The sequence below is a fragment of the Carlito syrichta genome, unplaced genomic scaffold, assembly GCF_000164805.1.
Source record: "Carlito syrichta isolate Samal-C Ts95f unplaced genomic scaffold, Tarsius_syrichta-2.0.1 Scaffold305573, whole genome shotgun sequence".
Lineage (NCBI taxonomy): Eukaryota > Metazoa > Chordata > Mammalia > Primates > Tarsiidae > Carlito > Carlito syrichta.
This window is the reverse complement of record NW_007249669.1, coordinates 445,713-465,485: the sequence shown is the minus strand read 5'-3', so window position 1 is coordinate 465,485 and position 19,773 is coordinate 445,713. Positions and strand designations below refer to the sequence as shown.

Below are 19,773 nucleotides of genomic sequence, written 5' to 3'. Positions count from 1 at the left end.
TAGCTAGGTTTAGGGAATGAGTGTTTTCAAAGCTGTAAAGCTCTAATGGCAGCTTTTTTTAATTATTAAAAAAAAAAAATAGATGCAGATAGCTTCTGAATCACAGCTCCCAGAAAAAAAAGAAAAAAAAGAATAGAACTGGTTCTAGATTTTTACTGGCTTCTCAGAATTGGCAATATCCTGGAAAGCCTCATGCCACATTTGGGTCATAAATTCAACACGTATTTATTGGATGATTACTGTGTGTCAGGCATCATTCTAGGGAAGAGGGTACAGACATGACCAATACAAAGGCCCTACCTTCAGGGAGTCCTTCAGAAGGAGAGGACAATGAACAAATGAACCAACTATATACAAAGGCAGTTAGTGATAGTGCTATAAAGAGAAATAGAGCAAGTAAGGGAATAGAGAGTGGATCAGAAGAAGGACTATTTAAATAGAATGGCCAGGCTCGGTGCGGTGGCTCACACCTATAATCCCAGTCCTTTGGGAGGCCAAGGCCAGAGGATAGCTTGAGGCCAAGAGTTCAAAACCAACCCAGGCAATGTAATGAGACCCCCCCTCCATCTCTGCAAAAAATCAGCTGAGCTTGGTGGCTTGCACCTATAGTTCCTGTTACTTGGGAGCCTGAGGCAGGGGGATTCCTTAAGCCCAGGAATTTTAGGCTGCAGTGAGCTATGATTGCACTACTACACTCCAGCCTGAGCAACAGAGAAAGATCCCATCTCTTAAAAAAATACAAAATAAAATTAAAAAACAGTCAAGGAAACCACTCTGGCAAGGAGACATTTGAACAGATACCTAGAGGAGGTGAGGGAGTGAACCCTGCAGAGATTTAGGGGAGAAGGTTCCAGAATGCAAATGCAAAGGCCCTGAGGCAGGAACAAGCTTGACATGTTCCAGAGCAGCACACATACCAGTATAACAAGCACAGAGTGAGCATATGGTGAGTGGAGGCAAGGTTAGATAAGCAGGTTCAGGTCAGGGAAGGCCTGATTCCAAAGGTAAAGGTTCTAAGCAGAGTAGTGACATGACAAGTTTCAAAAGGATCACACCAGCTGCTGCATAAACTGACTGTAAAAAGCAAAGGTAGAAACAAGAGGTACAGGCTAGGTGAGAATGATGTTGGCTTAGACTCAAGTGCTAGTGTGAATGGGGTGAAAAATGGTGGATTCAGGGCACAGCTGGAAGGCAGAGCCTGTAGGACTTGCTGATGGATTGGATAGGTTTGAGTGCCTGGGCCAATGTCGAATGCCATCTCGGTAAAGAGATGGGAAAGGCTGAAGGAGGAACAGTTTTGAGGAGGAAAACCAAGAGGTCTTGTTTTGGACATAGGAAGTCTGAGGGACTTGCTGGACATCCAGGCAGAGCCACGGAGCAGCCTGTTAGGTGCACGTGTCTGGAGTTTCAAGAGACATCTGCTTGGAGATGGACCGTGGATAATCATCAGCATTCGGATGACTCAGAGATCTCTTAGGGAATGAATGCAGAACAGTGGTTCTCAACTGGGGGGTGATTTTGCCCTCCCCCAGGGAACATTTGACAATATCTGTAGACATTTTGGGTTGTCACAGCTAGGGGAGGGAGGTGCTACTAGTATCTAATTTAGCAGCAGTGAAGAATGCTGTTTGACGTTCTACAATGCACAGGACAGCTCCCCACAATAGAGGATTATTGGCCCTAAAAAGTCCGTAGTGTGGAAATTGGCAAACCCTGATATAGATAAATAAGAGAGTGGGGGCAGGCATGGTGGTTCATGCCTGTAATCCCAGCACTTTGGGAGGCTGAGGCAGGAGGATTACTTGAGCCCAGGAGTTCAAGACCAACCTAGTCAACATAGCGAGACCTGTTCTGTAACAAAAAAATCAAAAAATTAGTCAGGCATGGTGGCACACACCTGGAGTCTCAGCTACTCAGGAGGTTGAGGCAGAAGGATCACCTATGCCCAGGAGATGGAGGCTGCAGTGAGCCGTGATTATTCCACTGCACTTCAGCCTTAGTGACAATGAGACCCCCCAACTCAAAATAAAAAAGAAGAAGAAGAGAAAGAGTGGAAAATGAAGCCCAAGCCTTCTCAAATGTGAATGTGCAGTCAAATCTCCTCGGGGCACTTGTTAAAATGCACACTCTAATTAGTTACATCTGAGGTGGGACCTGAGATTCTGCATTTCTTTTCTTTTCTTTTCTTTTTTTTGAGTCTCAAGGTTGGAGTGCAGTGGCATGCTCACAACCACTGGAGCCTCGTTCTGCTGAGTTCAGGTGATCCTTCCACTTCAGCCTTCCAAGTAGCTATAACTACAGGCATGCGCCACCACGCCCAGTTAATATTTTAAACTTATTTATTGTAGGGATAAGGTCCTGCCATGTTGCCCAGGCATGAGCCACCACACCTGACTCAGATTCTGCATTTCTAATAAGCTCCTGGGCAATGGCAAGGCTGTCAGCCCATGGCCCACACCTTCAGAGGCAAGTTCCAAGGGCATGCCAATATTTAGACCTTGGAACAAGGAGGAGAGTCTCTCTAGCAAATGAAGTTAGGAAGGACTGGCCAGGGAGTGGAAGGAAAAGCAAACGAATGTGGTGTCCTGAAAATATGTACTACGTGTTTTCAATTTGTCAAACTGTCATATGCTACTCAGAGTTCGAGAAAGTTGAGAATGGGTATGACCACTGGGCTTGGCAAGAGGACAGCCACTGATCCATCACCTTGATGAGTCTGGCTTCAGAGGAGTGGGGGTGGGGGGTGGGGGTGAGAGCCTATGCTGGGTGGGTCACAAAGAAATGGGAGGTAAGGACTTGTTGCTAGAGTGGATAGCAGAGAAATAAGGCAGTGGCAGGAGGGAGGGATCCTGAAAGGGTTATTTGTTTTTTAAGATGGGCACTATTATAGCCTAGTTTTATGGTGGTAGAAACTGTACAACAAATAGGAATTGACGAGGAGATGGGATGATGACAGTTCTTATTTAGCAAGAGCAGATTCACTAATGCACGTCAAAGGATTGGCCTTAGACCACTGTTGGTCAGCCTCAGATAGATGCATCGTAACAGGAAAAAGATGAAGTGTGTGGTGCAGGGGCGGGTAGGTTGGTAGAGTCTTCGTGAAAAGATTTTCTAAAAATTCTCTTCGGTATGATTCTGTTTTCTCAGTGAAATTGGAGGCAAAATAACTTGCTGGGAGAGTACAGAAGGGATGCTGGAGGTGTGAGAGAAGATGTAAAATACTCATCTTTGAGAGCAGAAGAGTGAATTGAATAGAAAAATTAGGCATCTAGCCGGGCTCGGTGGCTCAGCCTGTAATCCCACGCTTTGGGAGGCTGAAGTGAGTGAATTGCCTGAGCCTGCGGGTTCGAGACCTGCCTGGGCAACTTGGTGAGACCTCATCTCTACAATAAATCAAAAAATCAACTGGGCATGGTAGCGCGTGCCTGTAATTCCGGCTACTTGGATGGCTGAGGCGGAAGGATTGCCAGAGCCCAGTGGGTCGAGGCTGCAGTGGCCAGGAATTGCGACTGCACTCCAGTCTGGGTAACAGAGTGAGACTCCAACTCAAAAAAAAAAAAAAAAAAAGAAAGAAAGAAAAATCAGGCATCTGATAAAGTAGGATTTAAGGTAAAAGCAGCAAATGGAACCTGCTGGCCTTTGAGAACTATCAATTTCATATGAATGAAAGTTCCAATTCACCATGCAGCTATAACAGCATGAGCAGTTACATGCAGAATTAAGCAGCATTAGCAGATGGTCCTCAACTTAGGATGGTCTGACTCAAAATTTTTCGACTCTGTGTTGGGTTTATCAGGGTATTAAATGCATTTTCTATTTACAATATTTTCAACTTATGATGAATTTATCAGGACATAGAACATCATAAGTCAAGGAGCATCTGTGGAATAATAGCTGTTAGAAACATAATTAGAATCTTGGGCTTCGTGGCACATGGTGGCTTGAGCCCAGGAGCTCAAGACCAGCCTGGGCAATATAGCATATTCCCATCTCAAAAAAAAAAAAAATTAAAAACTCAAAAATACCATCACAGCTGTCGAGCTTAACACATCTGCATTTGATTGGTAGAGTAGACAAAAATAAATAAATAAATAAATAAATAAGGATCTAGAGAAATTAAATTAGATAAGCTGATGTAATTAGCTGTCAAGCTTTTATCTTCACACAGGGGTGCCGTTTTATAGTCTCCAGACTTTCTATAATGAACATGTATTACTTTATAAGAGTGGACAGTGAATATTAAGAAAAAACTTTCAAAGAATAAACTGCCACAATATCTAAATACAGAAAAAAAATAAAATAGCAGACAGCGCTTAAAACTGAAGTCAGGACATTGGGTTTTGCTTCTCCCCCTGTAAAGTGGAGTTTTGTCTGCTTTTCCTCGTGGAGGAGAGGGGAGTGTTCGCATCTCTGCATCATGCAGAGCAGCTCAGCGCAAGGTTGAGAAAAGCACAGGGCTATGCCAGCTGTTTCCAAATGTCTTCTTTGGTTTTAGGCATTCGGCCTCATCCAGGGGGCCAGAGTGGGCATCCTCATAGATGTGTCAGCGGTCAGCAGTGGCCCTCAGCAGGAGGAGTTCCAAAATGACCTCATGGTAAGTGTCTCTAGCACAGAGAAGTACTAGAACCACCCCACCCCCTTCCTGAGCTTGTACTGGCTTTGTTTATAGCAAATGCAAGACAGGATGTTTTGTAAAGAACAGTTCACACTTAATTAGCACCTACAGTCGAAGAAAATGCAGAGTCATTTTCAGCTGCAGTGTGAACTTCTAGTATTCTGGCCACAGCAGTGCCTATGAACTAGACTTTGCCTCAAGAGCTCACAGGTCCCTGGAAGGAGGATGTGAAGGTGGGAATCAGCAGGAGGCTGACTCCAGCATGGCACGGCACATGGCTGCTGACCATTTCTGGATGGTTTCTTTGGTGTTATGGTTTTTGGCGAATACGCACCAGGCACAGCTCAAGAGCACTGAACAGGCTGCCGTGTGTCCATTGCTCCATCCCCAACTCACAGGCCTTGGAGAGAAGCCCTTGCCCCTACCCTCCGTCCTTTCTCCCCGGTGCCACAGTTAAGTGTCAAGGGTCCAGTCATAGCACACACTGAGACGAGCAGCTAAGATGCTCATCCCACCCTCGCAACACTCAGCAGGCAGAAAGCAGATGTCAGCTTGGGGTGGGCCATTGAGCTGAGCCTCAGTGGCCCTATTTCAGCACAGCTTACACCTCAGCAGAGAGGAGCCAGCCAAGGCTAGAGAGTTGAAGCCAGGCTCCACATACTCCCGGCTCTGGGAGCTAGCAATGTCCTTCTGTCTGACAGAGCCTCATTGATGAGCAGCTGAGCCTCAAGGAGAAGCTGTATGTCCTGTCCTTTGGCACCACCACCATGTCCCTCTGGCCAGACACCGTGGAAGTCAGCGCCTCCACGTAAGTGACTTCCCGGGATGTTGACTTGTTCATTTTCTTCCCTCAGTGTCAGTGTCTTTATGAGTATTGGCACCAAGTTGATATTTTTGATTTTTTGGATTAGAAAGAGCAGAACTCTTTCACTAGTGCCATTCAAGATATTTGACCAAGAAGATACCAAATTAAGTCATTTTTTCCTTTACCAGTGGCGTGTATCCCAACATGGGTTATAGCTACACAGCCAGGGTGGCCTCTCTTAGAGCTCTCAGGATTGGGGGATGAACTCTATGCCCCTTGCTGAGGTTTGGCTCCCAGGAGGGTTGACTGTGGTGTGGTGGGGAAGAGGGAACTCAGCCCCAGGCCCTCACACAGCAGTCGCTAAAGCTCAGGTCCTAGAGTCAGACCTGGCTGGAAATTGTACATTTGCTTACAGTATCACTTTGGGCAAGTCCTAACTCTGAGACTCAGTTTCCTCATCGACAAAATGAGAATAAAGGTACCACTTCAATGAGTTATTGATCGACTTAAATGAGGTAATATTTGTCCTGGACCTTGCACCTAAGAAGAGCTTTGAGACTCTGTGCCTGAACAGGCCTCCTAGCTGTAGGCCAAGTGCAGTAGGCTCATGCCTGTAATCCCAGAGCTCTGGGGGAGGTCAAGGTGGGAGGATCACTTGAGACCAGAAGTTCAAGACCAGCCTAAGCAACATTGCAAGACCTTGTCTCTACAAAAAATAAAAAAATTAGCCAGGCATGATGACACATGCCTATAGTCTCAGCTACTCAGGAGGCTGAGGTGGAAGGATCATGTGAGCCCAGGAGTTCAAGGTTGTAGTGAACTCTGATCACATGACTGCATTCCAGCCTGGGCAATGGAGTGACACACTGTTTCTAAAAAAATGAAAATAAAGGGCCGGGTGCAGTGGTTCACGCCTGTAATCCCAGCACTTTAAGAGGCCAAGGTAGGAGGCGTGCTTGAGCCCAGGAGTTCAAGATCAACCTGGGCAACATAGTGAGACTTCATTTCGATAAAAAATTTAAAAATTATCCAGGCATGGTGGTATGCTCCTGTAGTCCCAACTATTTAGGAGGTTGAGGCAGAAGGATCACCTCGGCCCAGCATGTTGTGGCTGCAGTAGCCTTGAGCATGCCACTGCATTCCAACCTGGGCAACAGAGGAAGACTCTGACTCAAAAAAAAAAGAAAGAGGGCTGGGCGCTGTGGCTCAAGCCTGTAATCCCAGCACTTTGGGAGGCTGAGGTGAGAGGATTGCCTAAGCCCACGGGTTCAAGACCAGCCTGGCCAATTTGGCAAGACCTCATCTCTACAATAAATCAAAAACTAAGCCGGGCGTGGTAGCATGTGCCTGTAGTTCCGGCTACTTGGAAGGCTGAGGTGGCAGGATCACCTGAACCCAGCAGGTTGAGACTGCAGTGGCCATGAGCGTGCCACTGCACTCCAGCCTGAGCAACAGAGTGAGAATCTGACTCGAAAAAAAAGAAAGAAAATAAAAGAAAAAGAGTACTACCATTAGGTTGCCATTGTTGTCTCCCCTCAGCCTCCAGGAATTCAAGCTCTGGGTAAAGAAACTGCAGCCTGGTGGAGGCAGCAATTTGCTACAAGCCCTGAAGAAAATCTTCACTCTAAAGGAACTGAATTCCCTGGTGACCATACTGAGAAGCTGGTAGGTCTCCTTTCCCATGTGAATACCAGACTACATGAAGGGGTTGAAGAACCAAACCACTCTTTAAGACTAGCTCGTGCCGGGCTTGGTGGCTCAGCCTGTAATCCCACATCTTTGGGAGGCTGAGGTGAGTGGATTGCCTGAGCCCGTGGGTTCCAGACCTGCCTGGGCAACTTGGCGAGATCTCATCTCTACAATAAATTAAAAAATCAGCCGGGTGTGGTAGCACACTCCTGTAGTTCCAGCTACTTGGAAGGCTGAGGCGGAAGGATCGCCGGAGTCCAGCAGGTCGAGGCTGCGGTGGCCGGGAGCGGCCACTGTCCGATCTGGACAACAGAGTGAGACTCCAACTCAAAAAAAAAAAAAAGAAGACTAGATCGTCAGGTATGACTCTTCACACATGCTTGAGACAAGGATGACATTTCTAGCCCGCCATTCACACATGGGGCACGGCAGCTGGGTCGGGCCAGGCTGCAGTCCACCCAGCCCTACATCCCACACAGGTGACCTGGAAACAGGTGGCCAGTTAGAAATGGGTAGATGTTTCCTAGGAATTACCATTTTGCTCTGGAATGTTCTCAGAGTGGTTTGATCTGGGGTGCCCACCTCTGTTTTCTCCCCAGCCCAGATCAGCCTTCTGAAATCCTGTGTGACTACATCCAACAGTCCATGGTGGGAAGAAACCTCATCATCCACCTCATCACCTACAAATGCGAGGATCAGGTGCCCCTGGTAAGTACCTGAGATTCTCCAAGGCTTCTCTTGAATCTCTTAGTAGTGAGCTGGGCCAGGCTTTAAGACTCTGTACCTAAACAGGCCTCCTAGCTGTGGACCAGAGCACACATTTCCAGTGCCTAGGTTCTTCCTTTGGAAAAATGGGAAGCATTGGAGAGTTGGGAGGTTGAGTCCTCCCAAGGACTGAACCTTGGAGAAAGCTTGTTAGAATGTTGCTGCTGCCCTGGTGAGGGCTGACCCTATCACCATCCCTGCAGGCTGTCCTGAAGAACCTTGCAGAAGCTGTTCGGGGCTACTATCACTGCTACAGCCCAGAGATGGAGGTAAGCCCTCTGCCAACACGCTGCCCCTTTCTTTCTCACCCAGCTGGCCTGCAAGGCTGTGCCCAAGGGATCTGGTCCAGGTCCGTCGTATGTATTTATTTCCCCCCTTCCCCCGGCTCCCCCACCCATATTCAAATAAAATTAGGTCAAAATGAATATGTGGGAAGAAAAAGGACAACTTGAAGTAGCAAGAGATCCTTTGGTCAAGCATGCATGATGAGTTGATTGCATGCCTGTGAACCTAGATGTCTTTTAAAGCCCGGCCGGCAGAATCTTTGATTATCCACTTGCCATTAATCTAGGCCCCAGCCTTCCTTTGCTGCTACCAAGCACTGAGTCTGAAAAAATTGCTTCAGTTCTCTCTCCTGGATGTAGACTCTGGCTACTGCAGTGGACCCACAGCAGGGGCAGAATGAGCAATTAATTCTGTCCAATCCATCCATTAGTGTTCTTGTCCTGGTTAATAACTAATCATTCACCCAGTGTTCACAAGGGAGGTAATGATTAACAAACATGTGTGTAGATCCATTTGAAAGATTAAGAATTCAATCATCGATTCGACTAACAGGTTGTGTGTGCCTGCCATTAATAACCATGAGTGGGCTGGGCACAGTGGCTCAAGCCTGTAATCCCAGCACTTTGAAAAGTGGAGGCGAGAGGATTGCCTGAGCTCAGGGGTTCGAGATCAGCCTGAGCAACATGGCAAGACCTCGTCTCTACAATAAATCAAAAAATTAGCCAGGTGTGGTGGCACATGCTTATGGTTCCAGCTACTTGGAGGCCAAGTTGGAAGGATCACCTGAGCCCAGCAAGTTGAGGCTGTGAGCATGCTACTGCATTCCAACCTGGGCAAAAGAGTGAGACTCCGACTCAAAAAAAAAAACTTGAGTGAGTGAGTGTTTGCATCTCACAAGTATGTTCAAGCATCACAACGTCTAGTGTTTCATACCAGGGAGCCAAGGTCAGGCAACTCCCCATCTTAACACCTCCTTGCCCAGTCTGTAGGTGAACACAGACTACAGAAGTTAGGAAGGTAAAATGAATGAATGAAACTCGATGGTTTAAGAAATATTTTCTTGAACGTGTTGGCTTACTGGCCTGTACCTGTAATTCTAGCACTTTGGGTTGTACAAGTGGGAGGATTACTTGAGCCCAGGATCACGAGACCAGCCTGGGCAACATAGCAACACCTCATCTCTACAAAAAGTAAAACAAATTAGCTGAGCATGGTGGCACACACCTGTTGTCCCAGCTACTCAAGAGGTTGATGCAGGAGGATTGCTTGAGCCCAGGAGTTGGAGGCTGTAGTGAGCCATGAGCAGGCCATTGCACTCCTGCCTGGGCAACAGAATGTGATACTGAATCAAGAAAAAAAAGAGAAATGTTTTATCTTACAACCTGTGGCCCTCTTGGCTTATCTATTGTTTTCCCACCATGAATGGAGAGATGATCTATTTTATATGAGCAAAGCAAACAGTACAAAGATGACCAAAATTGCAACTGACTCTGATGGTGGGCAACAGAGAGTGGTAGGGACTGTAGTGAACTAGATAGCACATGCTCCACCTGAAGAGGCAGCCTCTTCAGTTCTGGCCAGTGGTTGTGCTATAGGAATGTTATCCCAGTATTGACAGGTCTTCTGATTTTTCAAGAGAGCTATAAATCTGAATTTTTATTTTTATCTACTCTTTAATTTTTATTTTTTGGGTTGGAGTCTCACTCCATCGCCCAGGCTGGAGTGCAGTGGCACGCTCACAGCCACTCCAGCGTTGACCTTCTGGGCTCCGGCGATCCTTCCGCCTCAGCCTTCCAAGTAACTGGAACTACAGGTGCGTGCTACCGCACCCGGCTAATTTTTTATTTATTGTAGAGATGAGGTCTCGCCAAGTTGCCCAGGCTAGTCTCAAACCCCTGAGCTCAGGTAATCCTCTCGCCTCGGCCTCTCAAAGTGCTGGTATTACAGGCTGAGCCGCCACGCCCAGTCCAAAATCTGAATTTTTAAATTGTCATTTATTTATATTTTAAGTCATTTATATGACATAAAAGTAACCACTTTTTAAAGTAAACGATGCAGTGGCATTTTAGTAGATTCCTAATGTTGTGCATCCACTACCTAGTTCCAAACATTTTATCACCCTCCAAAGGAAGCCCTGTATCCATTAGTCATTCTCCATTCCCCATCCTCTCAACCCCTGGAAAACACAAATCTGCCTTCTATTTCTATGGATTTACCTATTCTGGGCATTTCACATAAATGGAATTATATACCTTTTATGTCTGTCTTTTTTTAGCACACTGTTTTCAAGGTTTGTCTATAGTGCGCATGTGTCAGAATTTCTTTCCTTTTTTATGGTAAAGAATATTTAAAAAATTAGTTGGGTGTCATGGCATATGCCTGTAGTCCCAGCCACTTGGGAGGATGAAGTGGGAGGATTAGGAGCTTAGGAGCTTAGGAGCCATGATCATACCCCTGCACTCCAGCCTGAGTGAATATTATCTTATGGTAAACTAATATTCATATTGTCTGGCTGGGCTTGGTGGCTCATACCTGTAATCCTAGCACTTTGGGAGGCCAAGGTAGGAAGATTGCTTGAGTCCAGGAATTCAATACCAGTCTGGACAACATAGTAAGACCTTGTTTCTACAACATTTTTTTAAAAAATTAGCTGGGTGTCATGGCACATGCCTGTAGTCCCAGCCACTTGGGAGGATGAAGTGGGAGGATTGCCTGAGCTCAGGAGCCATGATCATACCACTGCACTCCAGTCTGGGTGACCAAGTGAGGCCCCATCTTAAAATAATAATAACAACAATAGTAATATTCTGTTGTCTGATACATCACATTTTGCTTATTTATTCATCTGGTGATGGACATTTGGGTCGCTTTCACCTTTTGGCTATTGTAAATAATGATACAAGCATCTGAGTCCAGGAGGCCAAGGCTGCAGTGAGCCATAATAGTGCCACTGCACTCCAGCCTGGGTGACAGAATGAGACCCCAACTCAAAAAAAAAAGTATCTGAGTTCCTGTTTTCAGTTATTTGTGGTATATAACTAAAGCGGAATTGCTGGATCAGATGGTAATGCTATGTTTAATTTTTTGAGAACCACCAAACAGTTTCCACAGCAGCTGCACCATTTTACATTCCCACCAATGCTGTACAAGGTTTTCAGTTTCCCACATCCTCGCCAATACTTGTGATTTTCCATTTTAAAAAATTATCATTATAGCCATTGTAGTGGGTGTAAAGTGTTTCTTTACACTTTTAAAGTCAGAAACCCCTTCAATTGTTTAAAAACACTGCAGCCCAATTCTGCACAAGTGGAATAAAACACGTCTGCAGGTTCTGTCTGGCACACAGAACTCATTTATAAGGTCTGGTGTAAGCAGTCTTCCTGTCACTCAGCTTGGGGGGTTGACTTGGCTGCTTGCCCCCTCCCACCTTGGCCACTGCTGGTAGCCAAGTGATTTCTGGATGTCTGATTGCTCCCCCACCCTCAGCTCCACAGCAGCCAGGATGTGGACAAACTCCTGGCAGAAACCCAGAAGGCCCAGAGCCTCCTTGACCACGTGCAAGCCCTGTGCCACAGCAGCCCCTGTGAGACGCTCACCTGCACCATGGAAGAGGTAGGCAGTGTGAATGTTGACTCTGGGACCTTCTCCCAGAGGCACTCAGCTGGCCTCCCTCCAGCCCCCTTTCTCACCCATTTCAGAGGGCATAGCTGCCGATGCCCCTCACTTCCTGAATGTAAAACAAGGCAAGACCCTCCTCTGCTGTACCCCCAGAGCTCTGAGTTGGGTGGGCTGGATGGGTCGACGACCATGGTGCCAGAAGGATCCTGGTGAATTTTCTAACTGAAAAATGTGTTTCAGAGAAGAACCAGGGGGTTCCTGCCATCCCTCCATCCTGCCCCTCAGTTAGGAGAATGATGAAAACCTCAACTGTACAGAATAGGCTGTCTTGAGAGTTGCTCCCACCCAGGCACCTCACTTAGGGCAAACATCCCTGCTTATTGACTTGGCTCACTCAACATCAGCAGAATATCAGCCAGTGCTGTTTATACCACACAGAAAACTCAACTGTGGGCTGGGCACAGTGGCTCATGACTATAATACTAGCACTTTGGGAGACCGAGGTAGAAGGATCACTTGAGGTCAGGAGTTTGAAACCAGCCTGGGCAACATAGTGAAATCATGTCGCTATAAAAAAAATTTGTTTTTTAATTAGCCAGGCACCACCGTGCACCTTTAGTCCTAGCTACTTGGAAGGCTGAGGTGGGAGGATGGCTTGAGTTCAGGAGTTGGAGGCTTCAGTGAGCTATGATCTTGCCACTATTCTCCAGCCTGGGCAACAGAGAGAGACCCTGCCTCTAAAAAAAAAAAAAGAGAGAGAAAGGAAAAGAAAACTTAGCTGTGGATTGAAGAGAACTGAGAATGCATTGATAGCTTCATTGAATGAAGGTATGGATTGTGAGGTACCAGCATTTTGACCTGGCTGGATGTAGTGAAAGAAACACAGCACCGAGAGACTGGGACCCTATGTTTTAGTTCTAGCTCTTATACAGATTTTCTATAAATAATAACAATAGGTATCATGATTATAATAATTTTCATTTACTAAAGGTTCATTATAAGATAGGCACAATGTTGAATTCTTAAATGCTTTATCTTAACAACAATCTGAGGTAAGCATATTATTACTTTTTACAGACGAGGAAACTGAAGTTAAGAGGTTACATAACTTGCCTGCGATCACAGAGCTAGAAATAGATTGAGTTTGGATTGAACCCAGGTCTGACTAATGCCAAAACCTTGCCAGAGTTTCCCAAAATGAAGTGCATGTACTACTTGTGGTTTGCCAGATGATTTTAGTTACATGGATTAATATACTTTTAAAATGTTAACTATTTAAAACTACCTAATTATGGTCAGGATAGATCTTCTTTCTAAAATTATGTATGAAAGGAAGTAAATTTTTAAAATTAAGGTAAAATTAATAATTTTAAAGCTTTAATGTTACATGCTCAATTTTTAGAAAAAAGTAATAATAATACAGTTGTACACAGATATAGCAAAATTCATGAAGACAGTACTCAAATATCTGAAGTTTGGGAACTGCGGTTCATGTTTTACTTAGACGCTAGCTATGTAATTTAATCTCTCAGAACCTCCGTTTTTCACTTTATAAATGTGGGCAAGGGATGGCTGGGCCAGATGAGGCCTCCCTAAATGATTTGGTGCAGAGTTTTAGTTCTCAGAAACCCACAGAGGGGCGCCCTGTCATCTTGGAGTCTGCGGCGCTGATCTTCATGGTAAGATAGGGGAGGGGATGAGGAGGATGGGCGAAGGAAAGAGGAAGCGAGTTGCCGTACGGTCTCTCTTCCCCTGGAAATTCCAGAAATCTCCAGAGAAGGGGATGGGAAGACCGCCTTTAATTTACCAGGAATGTTTTAAGATGCTCCACTTGATGGGATGGGATGAGTGGGGGAGATTAAGAACTTTTCAGCGCTAAGACATCAGTATGGTTGGGAACGTACCCACTTTGCTGGAGTGTCTTCCTGAGGAATTCCTCACATTCGGATTCCAATATACCTTTATCAAGTTATTCCTACCTCAACAGCCTTCGTGTTAGTCGAAACCAGGTTTTATGGTGAGGGGTTAAGTTGGGGTAAGAAAAAAAATATTTCTATGAATTTGATAAAGTAACCCTTGCATGCTGTCTTCATTAAAGTGTGGTTGAGCTTCTTTCTAAAACATACCCAGAGAATGGATGCATCCAATAACGATAACCATCAATTTTTTTAAAAAAAGACATCATTATGTAATGAGCGTTTTCTAATTTAATTCAGATTTCTACAGAGATTGCAAAAGGGCCACTCACAAGCCTCTTGCCTAAACCCCCAAAGCATGACTCTCCTCTCACCATTGAATTTCCAAACTTGGACAAGACGTCTGCAGAATGGCTCAAGGTCAATGGTCTGAAAGGTAAATCCCCAAAGAGGGCAACCCAGGAAACAGATTAACTCAAAGTCTTGAGCCCTTTGGGGCTTCCTGGGCAGTGCCTCCAACCCCACTATTTATTTTTTTCAGCCAAGAAATTAAGCCTTTATCAGGTTCTGGCACCCAATGCATTCTCTCCTGTAGAGGAATTTGTGCCTATTCTCCAGAAAACGGTATCATCAACTGTCCATGAGGTAATTCAAATTCAGAGTTCTTCCCAGTGCCTCACAGAGGAGCTCCTTTGTGACTTTTCCCACCTTCTTAAATGTTTTGGCAACAAGAGTCACCTGGCAGACTCCAAGAGGGTGGACCTGAGGGCCGGGAGTGGGGTGCAGCTTTTCCACCCAGGGCTCTAGAACACTCATCAAATCTGTTAGAACTGCTGTTGTTCAAAGATCTTAAGATGGAACTTGGGAGATGGGGCAAGAGGGAACATATTAGGCACTGCTGTGACCGTCTGCATGAAGGTTTCTCCTTCGCACTCAGCTAAGATAGACTTGCTCTCTCTATATCCTCTCTGTCCCTTACATGGACTTCTACTGTTACTCCCATGTGTTCATGCATGTATTTATTAAGTCTAAATCTCCATCCAGTATGAAGAGGAAAAAGAATCTCTTCTCCAACTCTCCATCCCCAATATTTAGTACAGCAAACAATCAATATGTGTTTACTGGATGGCTGAGTGGATGGTAGTTGGAAAGATGGAAAGAAGGAAAAGAATGATGGATAGGTGGGTGGATGGAAATGTGAATGAATGAATGGAAACATGGATGGATGGATGGATGGATGAATGGATGGAACTGTGAACAGATGGAAGGGGAAAATGGAAGGATGGAATAAAGGAAAAATGAAAGGATGAAAGTAAAAATTAAAATAAGGCTGAAAGAGGCTGGGCATGGTGGCTCATGCCTATAATCCCAACACTTTGGAAGGCCAAGGCAGGCAGATTGCTTGAGCCCAGGAGTTCGAGACCAGCCTGGGTAATGTAGCGCAACCTTGTCTCTACAAAAAAAATCAAGAAATTAGCCAGGCACGGTGGTGCAGGACTGTAGTCCCAGTTATTCAGGGGCCTGAGATGGAAGAATCACCTGAGCCCAAGAGGTCAAGGCTACCATGAACTGCACTCCAGCCTAGGCCACAGAGTGAGACCCCAACTCAAAAAAATAAAAACAAAAAATAAAATAAGGCTGGAGAAATGAAAGGAAGGAATAATAGGTGAGTAGAAACATAGTGGAAAGATGGAAGACTGAAAGGAAAGAGGCATGAGGGATTTATAGTTCTCGCAGTGGATGGATGAAGATGAAGTGGATGGAGTGATGGTTAGGGAGATGGATATGATGACTTGGTGGAGGATGAACCCTTTGAATTTTCAAAGTGTACATGAAGTCCTGTCTGGGTTCCCAAACCTAAGAAATCATGGCCAGTATGTTTTAAGGTCACCAACTCCGTTATTACCAAAACCCTCCAACTGTATCTTAATGACTCTGATGCTCAGAAGAGCCTCCTAGGAAGGCAACCTGCTTGCTGTCAGGTGTCACTTACTCAGGGGACCATTCTCTGCTGCCAGCCCCAGATGAGACAATGACCTGGTGAGAGGGATTGTGTAGGGAGAGCAGTCCGACTTCAGATACCTTCAGAGCCCATTTCCCTCTTGTGCATCTTCCTAGGAGAACCCAGTACCCAAATTAAACTTAAAATCCTTTTCCACACATGTGTCTGTTCACTTGCTCCCCCTCCTGCTCATGCTGGAGTGCAGAAAGCAATGGTACAATTCGAGTGGCACGACGGGACAGTGAAGAACATTCATGTGGACCCACCCTTCCTCTATGAGTACCAGGTCAGTGATGGGTCCAATCCGTTAGAATATGGGATGTAGGAAGTAGGGACAAGAGGAAGGTGCCATGGGCTGTGCAGACACCAAGCCATTGTCCCTCTACAGGCCTCTCTGGAACTTTCATCTCCCACCTCCCCAGGCAGGGACCTAGATGCCTCAAACAAAAGTTTCTCATCTTCTGGGGCATGATCTACTTCCTTCCCATTTGACACAATGAAATACTTTGTCTCTTCCCTTCCTGGTCTTGTGGCAGATTTGTTTTTCATTTAGTAGAATGGCTACATTGCCTTGACACCCAGGGGCTTGACAAGACATTCCCAGAAGCCAACTGGAGTACTCCCACTTCCCCTAAGACCCCTTAATTGCCCATTCTTTGAGCAGTCACTCACAGTGGCCTGTGCTTTTGCAGAAACAACTCAACAGAGCTATGCGAATGTATGAGAGGCGGATTGAGTGGCTCTCCCTGGCCAGCAGGAGAATCTGGGGCACTGTCTGTGAAAAAAGGTACCTTTCCCCAGCAATGCTTTTGTCCTTCATGGGTCTGGTGTGTGACTCAGCATCTACCCAACTCATGAATTTCCCATTGGTGGCATCAGAAGCCATCACTTAGATTAGGGATCAACAATCTCTCAGCTGAACCCTCAAAGAAAGAAGTCACCACCACCATCATTGACATCAATAATATCACTCAGGATTCCTACAGTTAAAAAGCAACAGAGCCGGGCTCGGTGGCTCAGCCTATAATCCCACGCCTTTGGGAGGCTGAGGTGAGTGGATTACCTGAGCCCGCGGGTTTGAGACCCGCCTGGGCAGCGAGACCTCATCTCTACAATAAATAAAAAAATCAGCCGGGCGTGGTAGCACACACCTGTAGTTCCGGCTACTTGGAAGGCTGAGGTGGAAGGATCGCTGGAGCCCAGCAGGTCAAGGCTGCAGTGGCTGGGAGTGGCCACTGCACGCCAGTCTGGGCAACAGAGTGAGACTCCAACTCAAAAAAAAAAAAAAAAAAAGCAACAGAAATTACATGCAAATTGACTTAACCAAAGCAAGGAAGTCTGATTAAGATCACTGAAAATTCTAGAATAGATTTGATATCTGTCTTCAGGCATGGATGAATCCAGAGGCTCATTCATGCCACTTCCACCTCTCAGCTTTGCTTTCTTCTCTGTTGGCTTTGTTTCCAGGTGGGCTTTCCTCTCCTGAAGCTCTGGTCTTGACCTTCCACCAGCCTAGCACTCCCAAGGCTTGGGGCATCAGCCCATCCACATGCCATTTGCCCTGGTCAGGGAGGTGTGATGTTTTGATTATCTGGGGTCAAATGCCCACCCTTGAGGCTTAGAGTGGGGTCAGCTTCACCCACCTCAAATGGGCTGATAGAGACAAAGATGATTCCCAAAGGAAAATCAGGGTGCTGTTGCCAGGATAATGGAAGCTAAGGAAGGAGAAATGATAGGTATCCATGATAGCCATTATTAGCATTTCTTATCTTATTTGACGCATTGCCATTTACAAAGTATTATACTTTGTAATACTATACATCTATTATATAATTTAAATCTTTTAAAAAATTTTTTGTAGAGATGGGGATCTCGAACTCTTGGCCTCTAGAGAGTCTCCCACCTGGACCTCCCAAAGCCTGGGATTATACACATGAGCCACCACATTGACCTAATTTAATTCTAGAATCAATCCTGTGAGGAGTCTTATTATAAATAGATCAGAGAGGGTTTTTTGATTTTGGGGTTTTTTTTTTTTGAGTCGGAGTTTCACTCCGATGCCCAGGCTGGAGTGCAGTGGCATACTCACAGCCATCCCAGCATTGACTTGCTGGGCTCAGGTGATCCTTCCACCTCAGCCTTCCAAGTAGCTGAAACTACAAGTGCATGCTACCATGCCCGGCTAATTTTTTTTTTTTTTCTTGTAGAGATGAGGTCTCGCCAAGTTGCCCGGGCTGTTCTTGAACCCATGGGCTCAGATAATCCCCTTACCTCGGCCTCCCAAAGTGCTGGGATTGCAGACTGGAGCCACTGTGTGCCACCGATCAGAGAGGTTTTGTGACTTGCCTAAGGCCACAGAGCTGATAGGAAGAGGAACTTGAACCAAGGCCTTCTGACTCTAAATCCAGTGGATTTTTTTTTTTTGCTATCCATAGTTGTCTCAAGATGAGAATTAGGGGATGAGGTGTGAATATAAGATTCGAAGTAGTAAAAAGAGAGAAAGCCCAGATAGGAATAGAGATTCTGAAAACAGAGAGAGAACGAATAAAAAGATAAAAACATTTCCCAAGAGGCCCAGACATACCTAATTCCTCATCTTACTTGCTCACCAGGTTTCTGTTTTCCCTCAAAGACCTCAACCTATAAAAATATTGAATGCTGATTCTTTAAAACAAAGAAATTTACAAAAACCATGATATGAAGCCCTGTCTCTTAAACCATCTCCACCATGAGACTTTATTTCATCAAAGAATTTCCTGGGAGAGAACATTCTGTGACCTCCTTAAGCTACCGTTGTAAACCCACCTCTGTTGACCTCAAACCACAGAGAAGATTTTGGCTAGCCATGAATTTGGCATGCAGAATTCTCCTGGAAAAAACTTTAAATAGTAAAATGGAACAAAATAAACATTATCTGAGAGATTCGGTTCTCCTCTTAAAGCTTCTGTTTCCTTTTAGGGTGGTTGTGCTGCTCGATATCTCTGCGACCAATTCCATGTACATTATTCATATTCAGCACTCCCTGCGGCTGCTGCTGGAGGAGCAGCTGTCCAACAAGGACTCCTTCAACCTCATCGCGTAGGTCCCTCCCAGCCTCTGGGGGCGAGGGTGGGTGGTGTGTGTCTTGGATGCATCACTGGGCTGAGGCTTCCGGAGGCAGCTGGATGACAGATACTGACGTGAGGCGCACCCGGCGTCCTAAGATGGCCATCGGTTTATCTGATGTGGGTGATCTTGTTTGGGAAACTAAATAATTAAGTGGTTGTGGGACTGTCCCACTGGGGCGGAGGTGATAAGTGGCCCCAAAACACACTGGTTGATCAACCAGGATAAAGTAATCCAGTCCATTGCCCTATTTGGCCTCCAAGCTGATAAACACACATGAGAAAAGCAAGGGCCCCAGCCATGCCCTGGGCTTAGTCTTCAGCCCGGTTCTAGCAAGCCATGTAGTTGATTTACTTAGTTTTTTATTTAGATTCAAGGGTATATGTTCAGGCTGGCTACCTAGGAATATTGCATGGTGGTGAGACTTGGGCTTCAGTTGAGCCCCTTACCCGGGCGGTAGACATAGTACCCAGTGGGTAGTTTTCAGTCCTTAATTTTCATCACTTACCCCCATTTAGGAGTGTCCTAGTGTCTGTTGTTCCCATTTTTGTGCCCTTGTGCATAGCAAGTCACACTGTTCTAAACATTTAGGGTTTCAATTCTAAAGTTAAATACAAATTATATATATAAATGTAAATGTTATATAAATAAATACTATGCAATTTTTAGAGTTGCATAGTTTGAAAAATTACATATGGCATATATAGTTAAAATTTTTAACACATAGTTTGAAAATTTTAGTATATTATATATACTTTTAAATTTATATATTATATCTAATTATATATATATACTTAAATATATATATATCTTTAAATTGGAAAGCCATATATAATTTAAAAAAATTTTTTTTAGCCGGGCTCGGTGGCTCAGCCTGTAATCCCACACCTTTGGGAGGCTGAGGTGAATGGATTGCCTGAGCCCGGGGGTTCGAGACCTGCCTGGGCAGCGAGACCTCATCTCTACAATAAAT

General features: G+C 45.3%; 1 protein-coding gene across 1 annotated transcript in view; it reads left to right on the top strand.

The window, feature by feature from the left end:
- Positions 1-19,773, top strand: part of VWA3A (von Willebrand factor A domain containing 3A) — a 57,984-nt gene that overhangs the window by 13,722 nt on the left and 24,489 nt on the right. Inside the window, exons 7-17 of the mRNA XM_008061771.2 lie at positions 4,496-4,594; positions 5,317-5,423; positions 6,960-7,085; positions 7,709-7,817; positions 8,078-8,143; positions 11,646-11,771; positions 13,994-14,129; positions 14,235-14,338; positions 15,901-15,981; positions 16,388-16,482; positions 18,654-18,773. Of these exons, the coding sequence (XP_008059962.1) occupies positions 4,496-4,594; positions 5,317-5,423; positions 6,960-7,085; positions 7,709-7,817; positions 8,078-8,143; positions 11,646-11,771; positions 13,994-14,129; positions 14,235-14,338; positions 15,901-15,981; positions 16,388-16,482; positions 18,654-18,773 (1,169 nt within the window). The remainder of the gene's footprint in view (positions 1-4,495; positions 4,595-5,316; positions 5,424-6,959; positions 7,086-7,708; positions 7,818-8,077; positions 8,144-11,645; positions 11,772-13,993; positions 14,130-14,234; positions 14,339-15,900; positions 15,982-16,387; positions 16,483-18,653; positions 18,774-19,773) is intronic.